The sequence below is a fragment of the Pipistrellus kuhlii genome, unplaced genomic scaffold, assembly GCF_014108245.1.
Source record: "Pipistrellus kuhlii isolate mPipKuh1 unplaced genomic scaffold, mPipKuh1.p scaffold_m20_p_5, whole genome shotgun sequence".
NCBI lineage: Eukaryota > Metazoa > Chordata > Mammalia > Chiroptera > Vespertilionidae > Pipistrellus > Pipistrellus kuhlii.
In genome coordinates this window covers 4626504-4650465 of record NW_023425551.1, presented here as the reverse complement: position 1 = coordinate 4650465, position 23962 = coordinate 4626504, and the positions used below count along the sequence as shown (strand labels likewise).

The 23962-nt window shown below is 39.4% G+C and overlaps 1 protein-coding gene across 3 annotated transcripts in view; it reads left to right on the top strand.

The window, feature by feature from the left end:
- The window catches only part of ESR1 (estrogen receptor 1), a 288931-nt gene that overhangs the window by 130395 nt on the left and 134574 nt on the right, over positions 1-23962 (top strand). For all 3 annotated transcript variants that reach the window (XM_036414430.2, XM_036414427.2, XM_036414428.2), the window contains exon 4: positions 22393-22509. In XM_036414430.2, the coding sequence (XP_036270323.1) occupies positions 22393-22509 (117 nt within the window). The remainder of the gene's footprint in view (positions 1-22392; positions 22510-23962) is intronic.

The window sequence follows — 23962 nt, the reverse complement described above, 5'->3', positions numbered from 1 at the left end:
CTGCCTAAGTGGCTCTCCTTCGTGGAAAGCTGCTGTCAATACCTTGAAAAAAGTGCTGCATCTTTTTAGAAGAGAATGGCCTGTTTCCCTGGTACTCCTTCAAAGAAAAGTCACTTCTGAACTCTATGTTATGCTTTACTCTTTTAGAACTACGTATGCAGGCTATGCTATAACCTGATCGCCTCTAGCTTTTTGGACCGAAAAATCACAATGTGCAGGAAAAATCTATTTAAAAAATCAACCATCCACTTCCTACAACTTTTTTTTTTTCTGTGATGTTAATTCTCCACCCATGTGTGAGTGATGGAGCAGATTTGATATGTTTGAAGGAGAGAAATGCCTTACTTGAGAAGACCATACAGTCGGAAAGTGCTCCTGTTATTTTCTTCACATGTTCATCTTCCTTTAACTGAAATAAAAAAGATTTTATCCTTTCAGCTGCTTAGAAATAAAGGAGCAAAGAATACAGTTTTATTATGAAGTCATAATTTTGCTATATAATAGATAGGGTTTCCTCTATTTTTTTTGAGAACGAATATATGGATTTTCAATTTTATATAAACAAATACCATCTTTACTTGGTCTGTTTGGCAGTTTCAAAAAATCATGGATCAGGAAGTGCAGAGTGAATGAGTAGAGAAATTCTTAAGTCATCCCCCAGTGCTGGGTTGCTCGATTGCATTGATCAGTATGATTTTTGTGTGTGATGGAAATATAAGCACAATGATTTGAGTGGATGGCTGCACCATGCCTGTGTAATTCATTAAGGGATGTGCAAGATGTTTTCTTTACCCACCAGAGAAGATAAATTACAGTTCTTAAGATAATCAGAATTCATAATTATTTTGTCCCTTTGACACTGCAGAGTTACTAATAAAGGAATTCATTTAAAGGTAAATGTAATATTCTGGTTTCTCTTCAGGTTGCTAAAGGTATAGGAAAGTGCTTGTGCCACTCCTGTTAACCGATGCCACAGTGGTGTATTACAGTCACCGTGGAGATGGTTCTCCTCTATTTTTATTTTTTTTCTGATTGCTAGCACACTCATTACTCTGAGTACACCCTTCCTTTCCCTGCAGACCAGCCCCGCACTCGCCTGTCCTCCCCACCTCATTGTTCACCATCCTTTGTGCTGGTCTCCCTTCTTCCCAAGCTAATTTGCTCCACGTCCTCACCCAACCCTCGTGGACTTGCTTGTCCTCTGCCTGTGTGTCTGATACATCCCATTCTTTCCCCTCCTCACCATCGAACCTAACTTCTAAGGGGTGGTCTCTCTCTCCATGTTTGTTTTCCTTGTTGCACTCTACTTAGCACTTGTGTACACACCTGCAGACTCCCGTTCCAGTGGCAGCCTCTCCTCCATCCTCCCAAGAGGCCACCTCTCTGAACTCAGGGTCTGAAAACAGGGTTTTTCATGCAGTGGATATTGATTGAATGGCCATTGTATTTTAGTACTGGGAGAAATGCAAACCCCCAGATCCAATTCAAGACTCAGCTTGCACACAGATGGAAAGGTTGTGAATACACATGAAACCATAGAAGAGGTAAGCTCAGCACTACAAGAGATGCTTCAACACAGTCTAAAGGGACAAAGCTAACACTCTGTGTTGGTAGGAGGGAGCAGGTACAGTGTTCTAGAGTGAACTCGAAGACATTTTGGGGAAGGCAGTGTGTAAATTGGAGTCTGTCCAGTGGACCTAGCAGACAGTTCCATTTCATCATAAGTGCCCTGTGATTTGTTGTTAGTGGTTGCTGCTCACTTATGCATGTCTAATATGGTAGCACATTATATAGCATTTTATTTATTTATTTATTTTTCATTTTAATGAGCATTTTTTAATTTTTTAAATATATTTTTATTAAATTATTATTTTTGTACATATACCAATGGCCCCCCCCTCATTATATAACATTTTAAAAGAGTGTGATTTTCTTGACCATTTGTGATATATTTTAAAAACCTACTCTGGCTGGCATGACTCAGTGGTTGAATGTGGACCTATGAACAGAGGAGATCACAGTTCAATTCTTGGTCAGGGCACATGCGTAGGTTGCAAGCTTGATCCCCAGTGTGGGGTGTGCAGAAGGCCGCTGATCAATGATTCTCTCTCATCATTGGCATTTCTATCTCTCTCCCTCTCACTTCCTCTCTGAAATTAATAAAAACATATTTTTAAAAAAACCCAACCTATTTCATGCATATCTCTGCAAGGCTCTCATCTATATAATAAAAGTGTAATATGCTAATTAAACCAGACATCCTTCTGGGTGTCCTTACTTCCAGACAAAGCTGCAGTAGGTGGGGGCCAAGGCAGAGGTGGGGCCAGAGCTAAGGTCATTGCATGAATTTCATGCATCGGGCCGCTAAGTTATCAATAAGTCTGTGATGTATCTAAAGTTTGATAATACTTTGTTTCCAGGATGTAATGTGCTCTTTCAATTTATTTTTGAAGTCTGACATGGGAGAGATGTTAATAAAAATCTAGAAATGTTCCTCTATAGTCATATATAATGTAGCTATCATGGGGGTAGATGTATTTGACACTTGGTATGGAAGAAAATAGTTGGTCCCAAGCTGAGACATGTTTAGGTAGGTTCATCTTATACTCCACAATCTTTTAAAAAATATATATTTTATTGATTTTTTACAGAGAGGAAGGGAGAGGGATAAAAAGCTAGAAACATCGATGAGAGAGAAACATAGATCAGCTACCTCCTGCACACCCCCTACCAGGGATGTGCCCACAACCAATGTACATGCCATTGACCAGACCTTTCAGTCTGAAGACTGATGCTCTATCCACTGAGCCAAATTGGTTTTGGCCGCAGTTTTTATGTTTGCAATTTTCTTGATTTTATCCTCTGTTTTTAGTTTTATGAGATATCTATGAAAGGATGTTATTTAAAAAATGACTAGAAACTTTTGCTTCCAAGAGTTGACATAAACTTTCCCAGAATGTGGACCATTAGTGGAATATAAACTTAGATACATCCTTTAATTTTTAAAACTGTGGCAGTAAACTTGATCTCAGAGAAGGAAGAAAGTGGTTTGATGAGTTTTTATCAACTAGAAACAGGGTTTTTGAAGGATTTCAACTCCCCTCCCCTACTCTCTCCCTACAATACTTCATCTTCAGATTGTTACTATTGATGCAATTGGTGTAAACATATGAGATAACAGCAGAATGTGAGTTCAGATCCCAGTCATGGGTTCTTTCACTCTGCCTTATGGTCTGGCTGCGTGCTCTGCTGACTTACTGCAGGGACTGTGTGGTCTAATTAGCATATTTCACTCAGGGAGGAGCCAGAGGGGCAAGGAGAGGAGCCACAGGGGTAAGATGTGTGCACAGTTCACCTTTGGGCTGAGGAGCCCCTGCCTTCTTTGTTCTCATGTCAGCTCACTGAACCAATCAAGGGCAGCCGAGTCACAATCCTAATCTTGGATCTGTTTTTCGTAGAAATACCAGTACCGTTAAGGCCCAGGGTATGTGTACCATACACTGCTCATAAAGTGCTTTTTAGGGAGCCACTTTTTCTGAATACAAGAGAGGAGAAAGAGTTTGAGTAGGAGTCAAAGGTTTCTTGTAAACAATTTCTTTTATGTGTGTTTTTACATGTATATGTGAATATACACACACACAAGTGCATACATCAATATACATATTCACACATATAGAGAGGGAAAGAGGTATGTATAAACTTTGGAGGTATGCACTGCAAAATATCAACAGTGACTGTGAGTGATAGGACTATGACTAAATTTTTTTTTTTTTTTGCCTATTTACATTTTTATTTTTTCAAAATAAACATCTTTTACTTGTGTAACAAAAACACTATTTTAAAATTCATGTTGCAATTCATTAGTGTTACACTAGTATTTTCTCTCCTCTTTCCTCAGTAGAGAAAGATGGTTGCGTATCTACCACATCTTCATACCTTATTTCCAAAACATCCAGAAGGACAAGTGCAGCTTTTATTTTCTTACTCATGAACCCAAGTGGAATTGAATCAGGTGGATATCACATAGCTGAGACCAGTATAATATTATTCCTTCTGAATCATTGAGAAACTATAGCAGAGGCGGTGAAAGGCCTTGTGTTAATGAAACCACCAGGAGCTCAGGTCTTTAGAGCAGCTGGCCAAACCAGCAAGGATGAGGTATTTCCATCAGGAGGCCACACAGTGATTGTGTTTCCTAACCGCACATCCCCAGGGGAAGAGCCAGAATTTGATTCAGAAGAAGTTTAAGTTTAAAAAAGTTGGCTCTCGAAAGAAATTTCAAACATTGTACTGTTGATATTTGGCTCTGCTGACTAATGAGTTTGCTGACCACTGGACTATGCAGTCAGTATTTCCCAGACCTTTCAAGAAAAAGGATCACTTTGACAGGGAATACAATCTGAGGACATGACAATGCTCACACTCATCTTCAGTGTCCCCGGATTGAGAAAACGCATCCTGACAAGCTTTCATTAAAGGAGTGTGGCTTTCCTATGCATTGCATGTTATGTTTGTCTGCACACATATGAAGAGCATGCTGTACATGATACTGCATGCGTTAGTTGAGCAGTCTGTGCACTACTGTATCTTCACCTTGGTTGTCTGCCCTTTGCCAGAACTCCCTGTGCCAATCACACCAAAAGCGACTGATGACATGAACTCTAGCAATTCATTTTGCTCCTGCTTCTTCATATAGAAATTTTGTATTTTTTTTCCTTCTGGAAGTAGTCAGGTGAAGGGAAGAAAAGTCCTCTTGAGTTATCAAGAGTTATCTTTGTCCATAATGGATTAAATCACTATAATGGTTCTACTATTATTGATGTTATTATATTTTACAGAAGGCCTTAGGATAAAAAATTTCTCAGAGACAAGACTCTCTTGTCTTCTAGGATGAATTGTCTGAAGTCTCAGGGAGCCTTGTGCTCTCTATTGGTATTGGTGGCTCGTTAGCTGCCCAGGTCAGACATGGTGCAGGGCATCTCCTGTGATACTGTGTCCCTGTGAAACGCTGTTTCTTCTTGCCTCAGGGCAGAGACAGAATATTTCATTGCATTAACTCTTAGAAATATCCAAAGAGTGTGACTAAGAGATTTTCTTTTTAGAGATATTAAATTTTCTCACTTCTTTGATAAGAGAGCTCTTTTAAAAATGCTACTATTACTGTTACTACTACCAAGCCCCTTTGTGCTTGGGTAGTTTGTGTGTGTGTGGTGAAATATGCTGGAATTGTGAAACCATTGAGGTAGACCTGGTGAGAAGTAAAGAAAGCTGATTGGAACTGGGGGCCAATACAGGGTCACCAGTGTGCATCCCAGCAGCTGATGTGGGGCCTGCCAGATGGAAGGACTGTTTTGCCTAAGAACAGAAGCAGAACTGGCAGTGGTGCAAACCAGATTGGGTTTTAAGGGAGAGGAAGGGGGTGATCCTGAGATGTTGAATCAGAATGACTGGAAGGACAGTGAGGCTGATACTTAAGAAAAAATAGGTTAAATGGTATATTTGGACCTTTGAACAACAGGACAGGGGGTTGAATTTGAGATGTGTTCTGGCCCATCACCTTGCTTCTTGATTCAAAGCTAAATAATAATAATAATAAAAACAAAAAATAGAACTACCAATGATGAGAGAATGTGACTCGGCTGCCCTTGATTGGTTCAGTGAGCTGACATGAGAACAAAGGAGGCAGGGGTTCCTCAGCCCAAAGGTGAACTCACACACACCTTGCCCCTGTGGCTCCTCTCCTTGCCCCTCTGGCTCTTCTTGATCCACTCCTGTCTGTTTTAGTATTTAATTTGTGAATTAATACATTACTTTTAATTGTTTTATTTTTTTCCTCTCTAAGGAGTTTAGCTTTGAATTTTAAATAGAAACAAGACCACAATCACACCTTGTCTGAGCCCACCTGCTAAGGACCATCCTTTTGCTTAAGACCATAACGGGATTAGGGATTGCTGTGATTTATAGTTCATGAAATTAAGTAATTTAAATTCTCAATAGCATATTTGAAAGGAAAGGAATAGAAATGAAAGACTGAACAGTTTACTAAGAAATAACAGATTGATTTATTTCTGCAAGACTTGGTGGAGATTTGTTCCTTTTTTCAAAACAGGTTTTGTTTCAATTACCAATTAAGTGGGGTGAAAGATTATAAAAAGGCATATGAATCATTTTGCTGTAACATTTTTCTATGAAAATCTTCACAGGGAAGGCATTAGGGGGGTCCAGGAGGTCCATATGTGTCAGTAGGTCCAGAAGGGGTCAGAGCCATTAACATTTTATTTTTTCTCTCACCTATTTTTTTTTAACTTTCCTGACTTAAAATATAGACAATAGAACAATTATTCTTCACCTATAATGTGTTTTTGTATTTTTAATCTGGATCATATTCTGTCCCAATTTATAAAATATAGCTATTAAACAATTATTACAAAGCTATAAATTATTATAGAAATAGTAATGATCATTATTATGCTTATCAACTGCACAGTCTTAGAAAAATTATTTCACGTATTTGGACTTCTCATTTTAAGTTACCAAACTACAATTCAAACTAGCTTTGTGGTGGGCTGGGAATGAGTTTTGTTGAAAGCATTCTTTTTTATTATTATTATAGACTTTTATTGATTTCAGAGAAGAAGGGAAAGGGAGAGAGAGATAGAAACATGAATGATGAGAGAGAATGATCAATTGGCTGCCTCCTACACACCTCACACTGGGGACTGAGCCCGAAACCCAGACATGTGCCATGATTGAAAATTGAACTATGACCTCCTGGTTCATAGGTTAATGCTCAACCACTGACCCATGCCAGCCAGACTGGTGGAAGCACTCTTAAGTGTCTTAGCTAGGGGTGCAGCCAGATCTCAATTCTCTAGGCCCAGGGACCCAGAGCCTGTTGGGATCCCAGCCTTGCCTCAGTTTCTCTCTGTGTGCCAGCTCCATCCTTACTGTAAAACTGCATTTTCCCAAAGATTAGAAGCAGAGCTGGCAATAGTTGTCACAGCTCAATCAGTGACATTCTTCCAGTAGCAAATACCAGGGAAGGACTCTGGCTTCAACTTTGGTCAGATACACCCCTCCTGAACCAACTGGTTCTGCTTGCCAGTTGGCCACCATCATGAGCAGAGCCACATTTCAGAGGTGATCTTGGAGGCTCAGCCCATGTAGGGGGCTGCTCCACAGAAGAGAACAGCATTCTGAGCCCTACACCCCATTGTCGTCTACTGTATCCGATGTCTCCAATCTCCCATTTCCTCCATGAGAAATGGCACAGTGATTCCCACTGGCGAGGTTGATGTCATGGTGAGAGATCATGCTTAACCTACTGTGGGTGCTCTGCTCTGTGAGGTCATTATCATTACCTCCATTGGCTCTAGAATAGCTTTCTGCTCTGAAGCTAAGTAGAGAAAATGCCTTAATGTTTCATTATTTTGCTTCTAAATTGATCTGTACCCCTTACTTCTTAAATATGGATTTTTTTCCTCATATCTACACCTGACAATTAGTTAACATTTCTACTACAAAACTGAAAGAAGAAATTCAGAGTTTTGTCAACTTCTCTGTGGATGTTTACCTCTTACTTTTACTTCTTTAGTTTATGAAGAATGTCAAGCTTCAGAGAGCAGTGACAGTGTATCCTTGGGTGTCTTAATATGTTAGGCATATAGCTTCTTGCATCTAGCAGAGAATTAAACTTCCTTGAATAAATAAAGTTTCTTTATTGCTGTTACTGCTATAGCACTTCTTCTTCTTTAAATATATATTTTATTGATTTGAGAGAGAAAGAGAGAGAGAGAGAGAGAGAGAGAGAGAGAGAGAGAGAGAGAGAGAGAGAGAGAGAGATATCAGCAATGAGAGAGAATCATTGTTCAGCTGCTTCCCGCACATCCCACACTGGGAACTGAGCCTGCAACACAGGCATGTGCCCTGACTGGGAATTGAACTCGTGACCTCTTGGTTCATAGGTCAGTGCTCAACCACTTAGCTATGCTGGCCGAGCTATATTAGAAAATGACAGATTATTATAGATTGGTTTGAGGGCATTGTCGTTTAGGTGCTGTCCCTACAAATTTGAGCTCTGCTGGCCTGGAGATCTAACAATAGAGGCAGTTAATGTTTAATGAGTCCTCACTCTGTACCAGGGTCTCTGAGACGGGTTTTAAATGCATCCTCTCATTTAATCCTTCACAAAAGTCTAGGGAGTTAGCTTGATAATCACTCTCAGACAGATGAGGAAACCGAGAACAAAACCAGCATGGAAACAGCTGGTGAGACAACAGAACCCATGTGATCTGTTAGTCATTGTCTGCTCTTGCCTTCCCTCAGGGCAGGGATGCTCTCAAAGGGAAACTGGAAGTGAGAGCTGCCACCTGACCAGAGCTGGCTCCTTGTCCTGCAGGTTTACAGGCAAGAAAAGGGGACAGACTTTCCTGGAGTTAGTCCTGCTTGCTGAGGGAAAATGGGGCTGTCCCCAAGCACTGGGCGAGGCCTAGACAGCCCATGTGCCTGTTTCAGCCCAGCAGGCCCAGGATGAAGGGTGATGATGGCCCCTCTGGGATGCAGGTTTGGGTTACTGGGTACCAGCTAGGAGGAGAGTCACAGATGCACAGGATGGCTCTGTGACAGGAGCAGGAGCGGACTGGAGCCTCTGTCCGCAGTTGGGATCTCTGCTATTTGTTTTTTTGCTACAGGATCTGAAGATCGAAAAATACAGCTCACTCTCAACCTCTGTCCTAGTCTCTATGAGAGAAATGTAGCCCTTTCTATGGCTGAGCAGCGTCCTGGTGGTTAGGTTTATTGCCCAGTCTGTCGATTGCAGGGTGGAGAGAAATAATCACAGGATGGTATAATGGAAGGAGAACCAGAGAAGAAATGGACATTGTTGATGCTGGGCTCATGTCGGTTAGAAATTTTTAAGAAATTTTAAAGAAACTTTTTGATTATTCAAAAAAAAAAAAAAAAAAAGCTAATACACATGGCTAAATGTACAAAATGGCACATGATGAAAAGTTTAGGACTTCTCATCCCATGTCAAAATCCATACTTCTTTTCTTGAGAGACAAGCACTATTAATAGTTTCTTCCAAAAATTATCAATCTTTCTCTCTCTATCTCTATCTCTGTCTCCATCTATCTATATAGATATGTATATCTGGCAACACAAGTGGCAATATACTGTATATATTATTCTGTGTCTTGCTTTTTTCACCAAATAATATATATGGCAGATTTTTCCACATCATTATCTACAGGTCTCATTTTAAAACAGCTGTCTGTTAGTCTGTAATGCCTTCTACTGGCACCAAGTTTCATGGTTGATCAAGCATTTATATATATTGTCTCTCTGAGCCTCCTAGTAGCCACTGGGGAATCACATGGAGCTCGGTCTCAAAGCCCAGTCAGTGCTCCTACTGCCATGACATTTCCTCAGCATGCCCGTGTTCCTTCCACTGGGTACAGTGACCTCAGGCGGAGGCAGACGCGCTTGAAGCAGGAAAGAAAATGCCAAGGTCGCACCCTGAGCAGCCAGGTGAAGAGCAAATGTGGACCTCAGGGAAGTGAGGAGAGAGAATAATTGACGTTTAGAACCTAGAACCGGAATGGGTCCCAGTGATCAGCAGATCCTTCCCGTCCTTCTTATAGCTGACGACCTGGGGCCAAGGCATCCCCAGCAGTTAGGCCGTGTTCATTCCTGAGGCTAGTTCTGGGGCTGGAGGAAAAGGAGACTCTAGATTTTCCCAGGCTCTCTTGTTCTCCTCATTAGAATGCGGTGTGGACCAGCGTGTAGACTGAGAAGCCCAAGCACCCTTGAGACATGAGGAGACTCCTTCCAAGCACTGTAAAGTGGTCGGCTGAGAGTTCTCCCCGCGGGGCAGTGTGACCACCCAGATTTGAGCTGTCTGGATGCCCAGGCAATGCGGATTTTAAGGCCACTCTGCCTCGCACCCTTTCATTTCCTGAGCAGCCATGAGCTGCGGAGCTACTATGGCCAGTGTCAAAGAAACTGTCCCCAACCACGAGGACCACAAACTACACAAAATTATCCATGCTAATTTGGCTTGAATTTACCATGCAAATAAGTCAAATAAATGCAAAACAGATCTCCTTAGCATACATTTTATTTCATCAAGCAACCTCATCCTGTAAAGGTTCATCAGCAATACAATGAATGAAACCCACCTCCATTTATTTTTATTTAAGAGAAATTGTTATTCAAGCTGAGAAAATGCACTATGCCTGACAGACTGTCGTTGGGTTTGTTTTTTCACTTTTTTAAAAACAGTTTTTTCCTCCATTTTTTAAATTAAGGTATTATATGTGTACATATTTTACCATTGCCACCCCCCACCCCACTCCCATACATGCCCTCATCTTCCCCCCCCCCCCCCCCGAGTGTCTTGCTTCCATTGATTATGCATGCATATAAGTCCTTTGGTTGATCTCTTATCTCCCCCACCTCTCCCTAACATTCCCGCTGTAATTTGACAGTCTGTTTGATGCTTTACTGCCTCTGATTCTATCTTTTTGTTAATCAGTTTATAATGTTCTTTATTATCCACAAATGAGTGAGATCATGTAGTATTTTTCTTTCATTGACTGGCTTATTTCACTTAGCATAATGCTATCTAGTTCCATCCGTGTTGCTGCAAATGGTAAGAATTCCTTCTTTTTTATGGCAGCGTAGTATTCCATTGTGTAGATATGTACCAGTTTCTGATCCAGTCATCTGCTGATGGGCACCTAGGCTGTTTTCAAATCTTAGCTATTGTAAATTGTGCTGCTATGAACATAGGAATGCATATATCCTTTCTGATTGGTGTTTCTAGTTTCTTAGGATATATTCCTAGGAGTGGGATTATGGGTCAAATGGGAGTTCCATTTTTAGTTTTTTGAGAAGACTCCATACAGTTCTCCACAATGGATGCACCAATCTGCATTCCCACCAGCAGTGCACGAGGGTTCCTTGTTCTCCACATCCTCACCACCATTTGTCCTCTGTTGATTTGTTGATGATAGCCATTCTGACAAGTGTGAGGTGATACTACATTGTCATTTTGATTTGCATATATCAGATAATTAGTGACTTTGAGCATATTTTCATATTTCTATTGGCCTCCCTTCTGTCTTCTTTTGAAAAGTGTCTAGATTAGTTGCCCATTTTTTTGATTAGGTTGTTTATCTTTTTGTTAAGCTGCATGAGTTCCTTGTAAATGTGGTGATTAAACCCTTATTGTTGATATCATTGGCAAATATGTTCTCCCATGCTGGAAGCTTTTTGATGACTGCTTCAATTTCTTTCATAGTTATTGGCCTATTGAAATGTTTATATTCTTCCTGATTGAGTTTTGGAAGGTTATATTTTTCTAGAAATATATCCCTTTCCTCCAGTTTGTTGGAATAGAATTGTTCATAGTATTTGTTCAGTTTGTTGGAATAGAGTTGTTCATAGTACTTTTTAAAACAATATTTCCTATTTTGGTGGGGTCTTTGTTGTTTCACCTCTTTCATTTCTGATTTTGTTAATTTGGGTCCTCTCTCTCTGCTTCTTGGTGAGCCTGGCTAGAGGTTCATCAATCTTGTTTGTCCTTTCAAAGAATCAGCTCTTGGCTTTGTTGATCTTTTGTATTGTTTCTTTGGTCTCTATGTTGTTTTTCTCCACTCTGATCTTAATATTTCCTTCTTTTGTTTACACTGGGCTTTTCTTGTTGCTCTCTTTCTAATTCTTTGAGTTGTAGGGTTAGGTAATTTATTACCATTGTTTCTTGTTTTTTTGCAGTAGGCTTGTAGATCTATGAACTTCCCTCTCAAGACTGCTTTTGCTGTGTCCCATAGAATTTGGATTGTTGTATTTTCATTGTAATTTGTTGCCATGATGTTTTTTTATTTCTTCCTTGATCTCTCTGGTAACCCAGTCATTGTTTAATAGCATGCTGCTGAGTCTCCATATGTTAGATTTTTTTTGGATTGTTTGTATTGTAGTTGATTTCCAGTTTTATGCCACTGTGATCTGAGAAGATGCTTGATATGATTTCTATCTTCTTGAATTTGAAGAGACTTTGCCTATGTCCCAAAATATGGTCTATCTTTGAGAATGACCCATGTGCACTTGAGAAGAATGTACAATATATTCTGTGGCTTTGGGGTGAAATATTCTGAAGATGTCAATTAATTCCATAAGGTCTAGTGAGTCATTTAGGATTGATTCTTCTTTGCTGATTTTTTGTTTAGGGGATTTTTTCCAATGGTTATAGTGGGGTATTAAAATCTCCTACTATGATTGTATTGCTGTCAATTTCTCCCTTGATATCCTCCAGAAGTTTTTTTTTTTTTTTTTTTTTTTTTTTTTTTTTTTTTACAGCAGACCCTTTAGCATTTCTTGCATTGCTGGTTTGGTGGTAATAAATTTCCTTAGACCTTTTTTGTCTGTGAAGCTCCTGCTTTCACCTTCAATTTTGATTGATAGCCTTGCTTGGTACAGTATTCTTGGATTCAGACCCTTCCTTTGCATGACTTTGTATATTTCATCCCATTCCCTTCTGGTCTGATGACATTCTGTTGAGAAATCAGTTGCTAGTCTGATGGTGGTTCTTTTGTGTATAACTTTCTGACTGTGAGCTTCTTGGGTTTGTGTGAGGATTTTCTTTCCTATATCAGGGAAGTTTTTTGTCATTATTTCTTCAAACAGGTTTTCTATTCCTTGCTCAGTTACCTCTTCTTCTGAAACATCTATTATGTGGATGTTGGTTTTGTTTTGTGTTGTCCCAAAGTTCCCTTAGGCTCTCCTGCTTTTTAATTTTTTTTTTTCTAGAAGCTGCTCTCTCTACTTGCGTATTTTCCCCCACCTTGACTTCTAGTTCACTTATGGGGTCCTCTGCTTCTTCTAGTCTACTCTTGATGCTTTCTATTGAGTTCTTTACAGTAGCGATGTCATTTTTCATTTCTTCTTGGTTCTTCTTCATTTCCTCTTGTTTCTTACTTATATTGTCGAATTTGTCTTCTATTCTTTTCAGCCATCTTATGACTATTTCTCTGAATTCTTTCTCTGACAGGCTGCTTGCCTCTATTTTGTTTGCTTCCTTTTCTGATGATGCCTGCTTTTCTTTCACAGTGGGCTGTTTGTTTGTTTTTTGTTTTTTTGTTTTTGTTTTGTTTTGTTTGTTTTTTGGTTTCCCCATGATCTCTCTTCTTCTCTGGATGTCTGGTTATGTAGTTCTCTCTCTCCTTATCCCAGGTAAAATCTGACCTTTCTGTGATGGATTGTAGAGCTCCTCTAAATCTGTGTGTTTGTGCTAATTGGGGACTGGTGTTTTGGGGTTCACAGCAGTTCAGGGGGTGATGCAGTTGTAGATTTTCAGGCATCTGATAGCATTCACTTTCCCCTTCAAGATGGCATGGTCTCTGCATCTGAGCTGTCTGAGCCATTGTCTCTGGGAGGGAACCCAGCAGCAGTGGGGGATGCCCAGTCTGGGGAGTCCTGTCTAGCAGTCTCCCACCTTGTCCTAGAGTATAGCTGTCCCTTAATTCACCAACAAACACTCCCCATGTGACCCTCAGCTGTTCTTTCTTTCTGCTCTGGGAGAAGGCTTGGGACATGTCAGTCTATTCTGTCACCATTCCCTCCTGTCCCCATTTTCTCACTTTTAAAATGGACTTAAAAAAGAAGAATGACCAGGGTCATGTGTTAAATGTGCAAGAAGACCATTGAATCAGAAACTCCTGCCCTAGCCGGTTAACTCAGTGGATAGAGCATTTGCCTGTGGACTGAAGGGTCCTGGGTTCAATTCGGGTCCTGGGCACATAGCTCTGTTGCAGGCTCAATCCCTGGCCCTGGTTGGGCATGTGTAGGCATTTGTGTTTCTCTCACATCAATGTTTTTCTTCCAGTCTCTCTCTTCCACTCTCTCTAAAAATCCATGAAAAAATATTCTCAGGTGAGAATTAACAACAACAAGAACAAAAGCTCTTGCATCTTCTTTCATTACTTTTTCAGGATGCCTGGGAGGAACTTTGCTGAGGGAGTTCACTTTGGAGGGCTCCTGCAGATGGAGGAAACCCCTTATTTAGCAGTTAAGTGGTCAAAAGTCTACAAGGGAGCATTCAGGGGTGGCAGCTTGAGGGACATTCACACAGGTCTTAATAAACATGGTCTTAATAAACACGGTCTTCCACTCTCTCCTGTACCACCCCATGGCCCAGGATGGGAGGTGGGACTGTACTTATTAGCTGTTCTTAGAATCCAGGGCAGAAGCACAGCTCTACTCCGAGCTTTACCCTCTTGTCTGATCACCAGGCCATTTTCTTCCTATTGATTCTTCATCTTTGGACAAGGACAGTTTAAAATATTTTCTACTGCTTATGGATACCAGTGTTCAGATGTTAAATGACTCCAGGTAGAAAGAAAGCTTGGGAGAATGGGGGAAAGAAGGAAAGCTTGGAAAAAACCCTGCAAACAATTGAACAGAGCAAAGGAGAGGGGCCTAAAAATGAGCTAATCTCACCCATTGTCACATTGTTCTCCTTTGTTTGACACTTACCTATTGTCTCAGAGGGACACTTTCAGGAAGTCCTTTCTTGGGCTGTGGAACAGCACTTGTTACTTGCTGAGCCCCAAAAGGAATTCTTTAAACTGGCTTATTGTATCAGGTATTACAATGAGTTGGTAGCCACTGATTGCATTATTTTTTTCTTTTATGGCAGCTGTTGGTTTGATCCTGGACTAGGTGCCTAAACCAACTGTGGTCTTGCAGCTGACAAGTGAGGCAGTACAGGAGAAGGACTAATGCCCTGGCCAAGATGTTTAGCAGACTGGGGTTTTCCCAGGGCAAATAGATAGAGGATTTCCTCTTTAGTTCATTTTCACTTGAAAAAGACACTCCCTTGCCGGGGCCGGTTTGGTTCAGCGGTAGTGCATCGATCTGCAGACTGGGAGGTCCCAGGTTCGATTCCGGTCAAGGGCATGTACATTGGTTGCGGGCACATCCCCTGTAGAGGGTGTGCAAGAGGCAGCTGGTCGATGTTTCTCTCTCGGCGTTTCTGGCTCTCTATCTCTCTCCCTTCCTCTCCGTAAAAAATCAATAAAATATGTTAAAAAAAAAAAAAAAAAAAAAAAAAAAAAAGAAAGAAAGGAAAAAGACACTCCCCAGGACAATTATCCTTCCTTGAATTCCTGGACATGCTTTGCCTTTAAAAATATTCTTGTATGCAAGAAATGTTTTTGTTTCACTTAAAAATTGGTATAAAATGCCAATGGAAGGTAGTGTTCACTGATAAGACATACTAGAACTGACAAAATGTGGAAAAAAATTTGGGATGCATTATTATCATGCTTTTTTTAATTTTACCTCATTACGTACAGATGTGGTTGTGAAATAGTTCAAACCATGACACACTAAAATTCCTCATTGGAGTGTTAGGAATGTGTTCAATGAGACAGCCAAATTCTGTTTCATTTTGTTTGGCTCATTACATCAGCTGTAAATATAAGAATATTCACTTTATTATCTGAATCAAATTTATTTCCAAATGGAATACCATGTTATTCCTTCACAGAATACAACTTCCTTATTTTTATTTCACCAATACCTTGCTCTCTACTTTCTTTTCTCTGTTTTATGTTGGAATGTGCTGACTTGTTTTCCAGGAAGGTTTGGATAATGTTATGTCACACTCTACTGATGAATATATTTCATGTGGTTCATTTCTCATATATGGGATGGTCAGGTTCTGGAAATAATTTTATTGCTGCTTCTGAAATGACCTTCCAATGATATGATGTAGTAATTAGGGAATTCTCTTTTTATTATAGTTCCAAGTATAACAGTTTACACATTTTGGTTTTGTAGTTATAGAGTTCTTTCTACTTCACTGACCCTACTGTTGTGTTCCTAGAGGAACAAGAACTTGAGAAGGACACAGACCTAGATTTTAATGGCGGCTCTGCCATCTACTAGTTGGGTGACCTTGAGCTTCTACAATGTAGGAATTACAGCAATCTAACTGTAACCTAACTGGTGTGATGCTGAGATGAGATCAAGGGCTAACACCATCTAGCATGATCCTGGCCCATAGAAACATCTGGCCAATACTGCTAGGCAGTCTTGGGCCCAATCACATAACCTGCACAGGCCAATTGCAAAGTTAACTCTCTGGATTCCCTTTCCTGCCCTTCCTCATGTAAGTGCTTCTTAGACCTCCCACTTCATTTTTTTAAAATTGTGGTAAAATAGACACTCAAAAGTTTATCATTTTAAAGTATACAGTTCAATGGCATTAAATACATTCACATTGTTGGATAACCATCATCACTGTCCCTTTTCAGATATTTTTTATCATCTCAAATGGGATTTGTACTTATTGAACCATAGTTTCCAAGTTCCTCTTCTCCATATTTCTCTGTAACTGCTATTCTACTCTCTTCCTCTATGAATTTGGCCACTCGAGGTATTTCATATAAGTGGAACATGTGATATTTGTCCTTTTGTGTCTGACTTATTTTACTTAGGATAATATCTTAAAGTTCATCCAAGTTTTACCATGTGTCAGAATTTGATTTCTTTTTAAGGCTGAATAAAATTCCATTTGATGTATGTACCACATGTTATCATCTATCTTGTTGACTATAGTGAATAGTGGAGTTATGTACATGGGTGTACAGATATCTGGTTGAGCCTCTACCTTTAATTCTTTTGGGCATATAGCCAAAAGTGGAATTTCTGGATTATATGATCTCCAACTTCATTTTGACATGACTCCAATGCTTCAGAATAGCCTATGGGGCACTTGTTTGTTGGCGTGCTACTAAAATCCCCAACACAGCATGCTTAAAATTGTTCCACCTCTTCTTTCCACCCTTTTCAAACCAGATCCTTTTTCTGATGAATATTAAGAACAATTTTTAAGGCACCCTGGCACAAACCACCAGAATCTTTGACTTCCTCCTCCTCCTCTAGCCTTGAAAATTTGACAAAGTTGTTTCAAGCTTTTTCACATCTTCTCTCTGCCTTGCCTATTTTACTACTACTCAGAGATGATTAGAGCATATTTTGGTATGAATTTTTTTGTTGTTGTTGGCTTAACTTTGAATACTTTTAATTCTTTATTTTTAATGAAAATCTTTTGAACCCTTATTTCTACAACAGGTTCCCTATGAGTTTTCCTTTCCTTTTTGCTATTGGATCCTAACATCATTACTGTTTGGACCAATTCTTCAGTTTTACCAGACAACTCCCATGACACTCTTCCCTTGGACCACGGTTAATAAACATGTATGGCATGACCAAGATAAAGCATTTCTCATAAATTGGTGGTTGGATTAGATGGAGCTCGTGCAGGAAGCCAACTTGTTTCTTAGTGTGCAAGAGAGAGCAAGACTTTCGTCTTGCTCTAACCCAAGCCCTAACCTTAACCCTAACCCTAACCCTAACCCTAACCCTAACCCTAACCCTAACCCTAACCCTAACCTTAACCCTAACCCTAACCCTAACCCTAACCCTAACCCTAACCCTAACTCTAACCTTAATCCTCCCTACAATCATGTCCAAGAGAGTTGGATCTTCCATTTCATCCCTGTGATTTAAGTCAACAGAATTCAATATTGATTTAGCCTTACACAGTATTTATCTTACAGATATGCTAGATCACATGTGTCAAACACAAGGCCCGCGGGCCAAATCCGTCCCGCCAGGCCTTGCAATGAGGCCCGCACCACGCTGTCATCACTGCACTCCGCTGCGTTTCCATCACAATGACAGTTTATGACTGTTCAGTAAACCATTCGGCCCGTGATTTAGGCTGGATTTTAGATTTTGGCCCCTTCTCTGATTGAGTTCGACACCCCTATGCTAGATAGAAAACAATGACATTGGCTCTATTAATTCTTCACTTTTTACTTCCTTATGCACAGGCTTATTAAAAAGCAGAATACTCAGTGGACAAACAATTGTAGACAATTATTGCCTCTGGAAAGTAGATAACAGTTCCCTTTGGGCAAGTTGGGCCTTCCATGTATGAAAGTTGTTAGGATGCAGAAGAGTTTGACCTCTGCAATGAGGGACACTTGCTTCAAAACCCTTCTCTGCCACTTGCTTGCTGTATGGCTTTGGACAGGGGTTATAGATTTTATCATAGTTTTGCATTTGTAAGATGGAAATTAATATAATTTCTTCCTCAGAAAGTTGCTGGATTAAATGAAAGAATCCACACATAACACAGTACATTTAGTACCCAACAGGGTCAGTTTTCTTAGCAGAGAGAATGTTGGTCAGACTCTCTCATGCACTTGCCTCCCAGACAGGAAGTGAGCGTAAGTGTGAAATGAACAAGTTGAGGAGAAATGTCTGCTGGGAGCTCCCACTCAGGTCAGAGCTTTGAAAGTTCATGGAGGATCCTTATTATCGTCTCACTGCTTAGGTTCAAAACTATGCTTTGACATGTTTTCTGGACCTTAATACCTAAAGAAAAATATAACCTTTCCCTAGTAAAACTAAAGAGTCAGTGACTTCCTTTTGAGTAAATTTGTGTAGGATCCTGTGATTTCATATACAACCTGCATTTCATACTCTATATACATATGCATTGATACTTAAAAGCAGAAAGAAATACAGATTTCCCTAATGGTGCAAAACCTTTTACTAGTTTTCATATTTGGCTTTTGGTCTAACTTCATGAAAGTCTCCTTCATTTTGATGCATCTCTTCCCCACCCCAGAGTATTAAGCTCATTTTAAAAAATAAGGGTTGTGGCATCAGATGGCACTCCCATGAGCAGCGCATAAGGGTTCCCTTTTCTCCACATCCTCACCTGTTTGTTTTTCTTTGCTGTTTTCATATTTCTTTTGAATCTCTGATTATGGGTCATTGCTTATTTTTGTAACTAACAAATGTAGACTTCCTCTGGAATGATAACAATGCAAAAACAGCTGCTACCGAAAGAAGAAAAGAAAGAAGAAAAGGAGGGACATAAAGTCAAGAGAAGGAATCCCAGCTCTTGGGAAAGAGCTGTTGCCCCAGAAGCTGCGGGTTACCTGCTAATTTCTGCTCCCAGAGGTCTCCTCTCCCTAACCTTCAAGCTTCCTGCATGCTACACTCTCTTTGCTCTCCGCTTCCTATTATTCAAGCCCTACACTGGCCCAAAGGCTTTCTATATTTAATTTTCGGTGGATGAGAAAATAGTGATGATTTCTCCCAAATTTCACCTGAACCTCACATCTTGCCTCCCAGCTTTTATGCTTTCTCCAGGCCTCTGCAAAAGAAACTTTTGGGCCAACCTGGTCACAGGCACCCAGAGTACTTCAGTCTCTCCAGTAAAAGCGCTATATGTTTCATTAATACCATTGGTTTTTAAAAAATTAACTCCATTTCCATTCAAGAATTTTTCTCATGCATTGTTTTCATCAAGCCAAATAATGAAATTCAAAAAGAAGTTTCTTCTTGAACCCACTTAAATCAATTGCTTTAATAACATCCCTTTACTAAGTTATGCTTTTTAGGAGACAAAGATGTTTGTTGTTTGTCTGCTTCTGATGTAAGTTGAAGACTTACAAATAGTTGTTAATGGTGTTTGAGTAAGAAGACTTTGTTCTAATGATATATGTCAAATATGTAGCTATAAATTTTTCTTGTTGCCAATTTATAAATTCTAAATTTTATTGTGGTTCAGGCAGGAGAAAACTTAGCTTTGTCCCAAAAGGTTTATATTAGGAACATGATTCTGATGTTCATTTTGTTAAGGGATGAGTTCAGTTGCACAAATCCAGAGAATTTATGTTAACTTTGGAATTCCACATGGTTCTATAGCCAGCTGGCCTTGGACCCAATTCAGTTCTCCCATCTTCTGGCTTGAAAAACAGCTGGCTTTGAGTGAATCAAAGTAATTTTTCAGTTCAAGTGATTATTAACTATTTTCTTCTGAAGCTTAATATAAATTAATTTTCTTAGAGTTTATGTAACTCAACATGTACTGCATACAATACCATCTGAGACCAAACACTAAGTTTCTTTGAAGTGTCGGAAGAATACACTTTCTGCTTAGTGTTTATATCTGCCCAGGTAAATTTGTTTCTGGTTCTATTATTTCCTCAATTTGGCCCTCTTGATAAGGAGGATGAAATGCCTGAATATTTGAAGAACTCTGTGGTCTCTTACTAAAGTTACAAGTTTATAAGCCTGCTGTCGTTGGCTGGTTCCTGGTAAGCATTTGAAGAGTGAGATGTTAATACAATCAGGTGCCTGTTTATACAGTGACTTTTATCATATATCTAAAGATGGAGAACTGAGTTTTATGAGACAAACACTTCTTATAAAATCCCCAGTCCACTCTGTTCTAATTGGGTCAGACCCTTATGCTAAATGAAGAACAAAGAGTTCTGTGATTCAAACATTTCACTACATGTTGCCCTTTGTAAACAGGAAAATAGAGATTTAAGGAGAGACTCAATTAGAGGGTGGAATATATACCCCCCATCCCCCCCCCTTTTTTTTTGAATGGGAAGCACATTTAAAAATAGTAACCTATCATCTGCTTAGTCTAAATTTAGGATATGTTCCCAAGAAGTATAAGGATTTAGACTTATATAAATGGACTCCTTTGTAAAAACATGCCAGTGTTTAGTCATATGTGAAGTTTAATATTCTGCATGCTATACACCAGATTTTTTTTTTTTTTATGGATAAAGAAGTACAAGTGATTTCTAAATTTTGCAGCAGAAACTTCATGTAGGCCAGTGTTTCCCAAACTTTTGACATATGTGTACCCCTTCTATAATTTCCGTAATGCTGAGTACCCCTCGTACTCATGAGAACGTAGAATTAGGCGCAGCTAAGCACGGTGCAGTGCATATCCCTGGTGCAAACTCCAGTGCAACACGAACCCCCACCAAACTCTTCCCGTACCCCTGGGGATACGCGTACCACACTTTGGGAAACACTGGTGTAGGCAGTTAGATAATGCACCAGAGCTCCCAAAAGAGGGCTGACTAGGAGTATATATTTGTGAGTCATCTGCCTTTAATGACAGTGGAAACCATAAGTGTGGAATAGATTATTTCATTGGAGAGTATTAAGTAGTAAAAGGAGAAGAGGGCCTGATACTGAGCCTTGTGCAAGTTTGGCTTCACATTGGGTGGTGAATCTGCAAACAACATGAGGGAAGCCACAGCTTGAGAGGTCTGGGAGAGTTTTCTTTTTATTTATTTATTTATTTATTTATTTATTTATTTATTTATTTATTTATTATGTAAGCCAAAGGAAAAGAAAAAAAAATGTTTCAGGAGGAAGGGAGGAACCATTTGAAGCTTCTTATAAAGTATAATATTGACTGAAAATACCTTTTTAATTAAGCAATGACTGTCATTGGTGATATCAGAGCAGCTGCTTTTGTGGGCCAACTAAGGTGGAAAACAGATTGGCATGGGTTGAGCTGCACAGGAGAGAGGAGGAAACAGGATTCCTGGAGTGTAAACATCTCAGAGGATTTGAACTGCCAAAGAGGGACAGAATATAAGATGGAAGTTCGACAGTGATGTGGGATCAAGGGAGACCTTTTTGTGGGACAGACTTGCATGTGATTTTATACAATGAGAAAGAAGTATTTGAGTAAGAGAGATTCAAAAACCAAAAGAGAAAAGAAAGAAGATTAATAATAAAGTAATAGTAATAACAAAAATAGTATTTATTGAGTTCTCACTGAATCTGGGACACTGTGTTATGTGTTCTGACATTGAATTCTTAGAATAATGTTATGTGGTGGGTACCATTCTTTTCTGTAGGTTAAAGAGAAGGAAAAGGAGACTTGGACATGGTTACTGGCTTGTTCAGTGCCCTCCTACTATTAAGTGAAGGACTAACTTTCCAACTGAAGGACTGAACTGTGCCAATGCCCAGCTCACCACCCCAACTTAAATTTAGGTGTCCAGGCTTCATTTGAATACCTACTTAAAGGTTCTTTAAATTTAAGAATGCCACTTTGAAACTCTCTGAAAGTAAGTTTTATTTTGATAGTAATTTAATCAAGTGGACCTGATTAAAACACACAAACAAAACAAAAACTAAACTAAACTAAAAACAAAAACAAAACAAAAGAAAAAAAAAAGACTTTATCTGCTGAGACTATCTAACTTTGTAAGTGTATGTAAAGCATCATGCCCCCAAATATAAGCTGTGTGATCTGAAGGTGAGTTGCCCAAAAAACTCCCAAAGTACTTGGCTGAGGCAGAAATTAAGGATTTTTTTTTAACACTTACAAAAGGACTTAAAAAGGATGATGGACTGAGATAACAACATAATAAGGCCAAGCAAGTGATATGAAAACATCCTCCAGACAGCTTCCCTTGTAGATTATGACTGGCTACATTTTCTGAAAAAAAAAAAAAATTAATTCTGTCCTCTTGCTTTTAATAGGACATAATGACTACATGTGTCCGGCTACCAACCAATGCACAATTGATAAAAACAGGAGGAAGAGCTGTCAAGCCTGCCGATTACGCAAGTGCTACGAAGTCGGCATGATGAAAGGTGGTAGGTACCTTTGACACAGGGTGCTACTCCCAATAGATGTCTATGTCTATGTTTATTCCAATAACTGTGGGAGTTTAGTGTTTTCTCTTTTAATACCTTTCTTTCCTATTCTTATTTTTCTTTGCAACAAAAGTATTTCAATAATACATTTTATTTAAAAAATAGGGAACAGTTGGAACTGGAAATGCTGAGTTTCATAAAACCATTTAGTGTTTTATAGTTTAAATGTAAATAATTAATATTTTAAAGAAAGGTGTATGGGAGATGGCATAGAAGGAAAGAAAGACTGCTCAGGGAGTTATCCTAGAAAGATTCTTTCCATACTGTTTATATTGCTAATGCTAGAAAATTATATTGGAGAATAAACTTTTGTAAACTGAGACTTGTAAATGTGAAAGCTAAATAGGTAATTAATAATCTTAACATGTCTTAGAAATTTGAATTTCCATCAAAAGGCAGCTTTTTCCTTTCGAAGTTGAGTTATTCACCAACTTGCATAATCTCAGCATCTAGAGTTGGGAGCCTTGAAATGAGTACTGACCAAACACAAGGCCATCAGGATTTGCACCTGAGTGCTTGTGTCTTAGTGGCTGTGGGTGTTGTGTATGTGTGGTTTTCTGTCCCCTCCTGTCTCCAATCTTCCAGTGTTTTGTGTTGTGTGTGTGTGTGTGTGTGTGTGTGTGTGTTGTTTAAGGAATCCAGTGCTGATTGACCTTGCATTTTAGGAATCTAGTCTTAAAGAACAGTGTTTGTAGTCTAGTCTTGCATAGCCTTCAAAATAAAGGGAAAGAACAAATAGGAAGTTTATAAATTAAAAAAGTCATGGGTGCATTTAGTGTTTCAGGATGATACCAAGGGTGGCAGATGGACAATGGGCTCCCTGCTGATCACAATGGGGAAAAGCTCTCTGAATGAGACTAGACTTGGGATGAGTTAAGGACAACAAAGTTGCAATGAAAAAGAATAGTGACTATGCAGAGAGAGGGCAGCTAACCTTTAGCTCATTGTTACTTGGAAGGAGAACAAAAACCCAGGGTGGAAATTAGGAAGAAGGTGTGCATGATTGTTAAGAAACTAACCATCAAAGATTCTTGAGTTCCATTGTCAGAAACCTGCCGGGTTGAGGTTGTGAATACAGCATTTGCAATCAGTTCTCCTGAGGAACAGATGAAATGTTATGTGAGGTGTGACTATATGTCTTGAATGTCTGAGAAAGCAGCTTGAATTTAAAGGGTAATTAATCTTAAGAATTTAACAGCCCCATTAAGAAAATGATACTCTGAGTCATAAATGGATTAAACATTTAAGGAATTCATCTTGCTTTGTATAGCTGGAGAATTAGTCAGGCTTAATTAAACTCACAAATAGCTTTTTAAGGTAACTCGATAAGTGACAGGAATATAATAGCTACTCATAAAAAGTTCAATTTGAAACAGTGGGGTTTAGGTTGAAT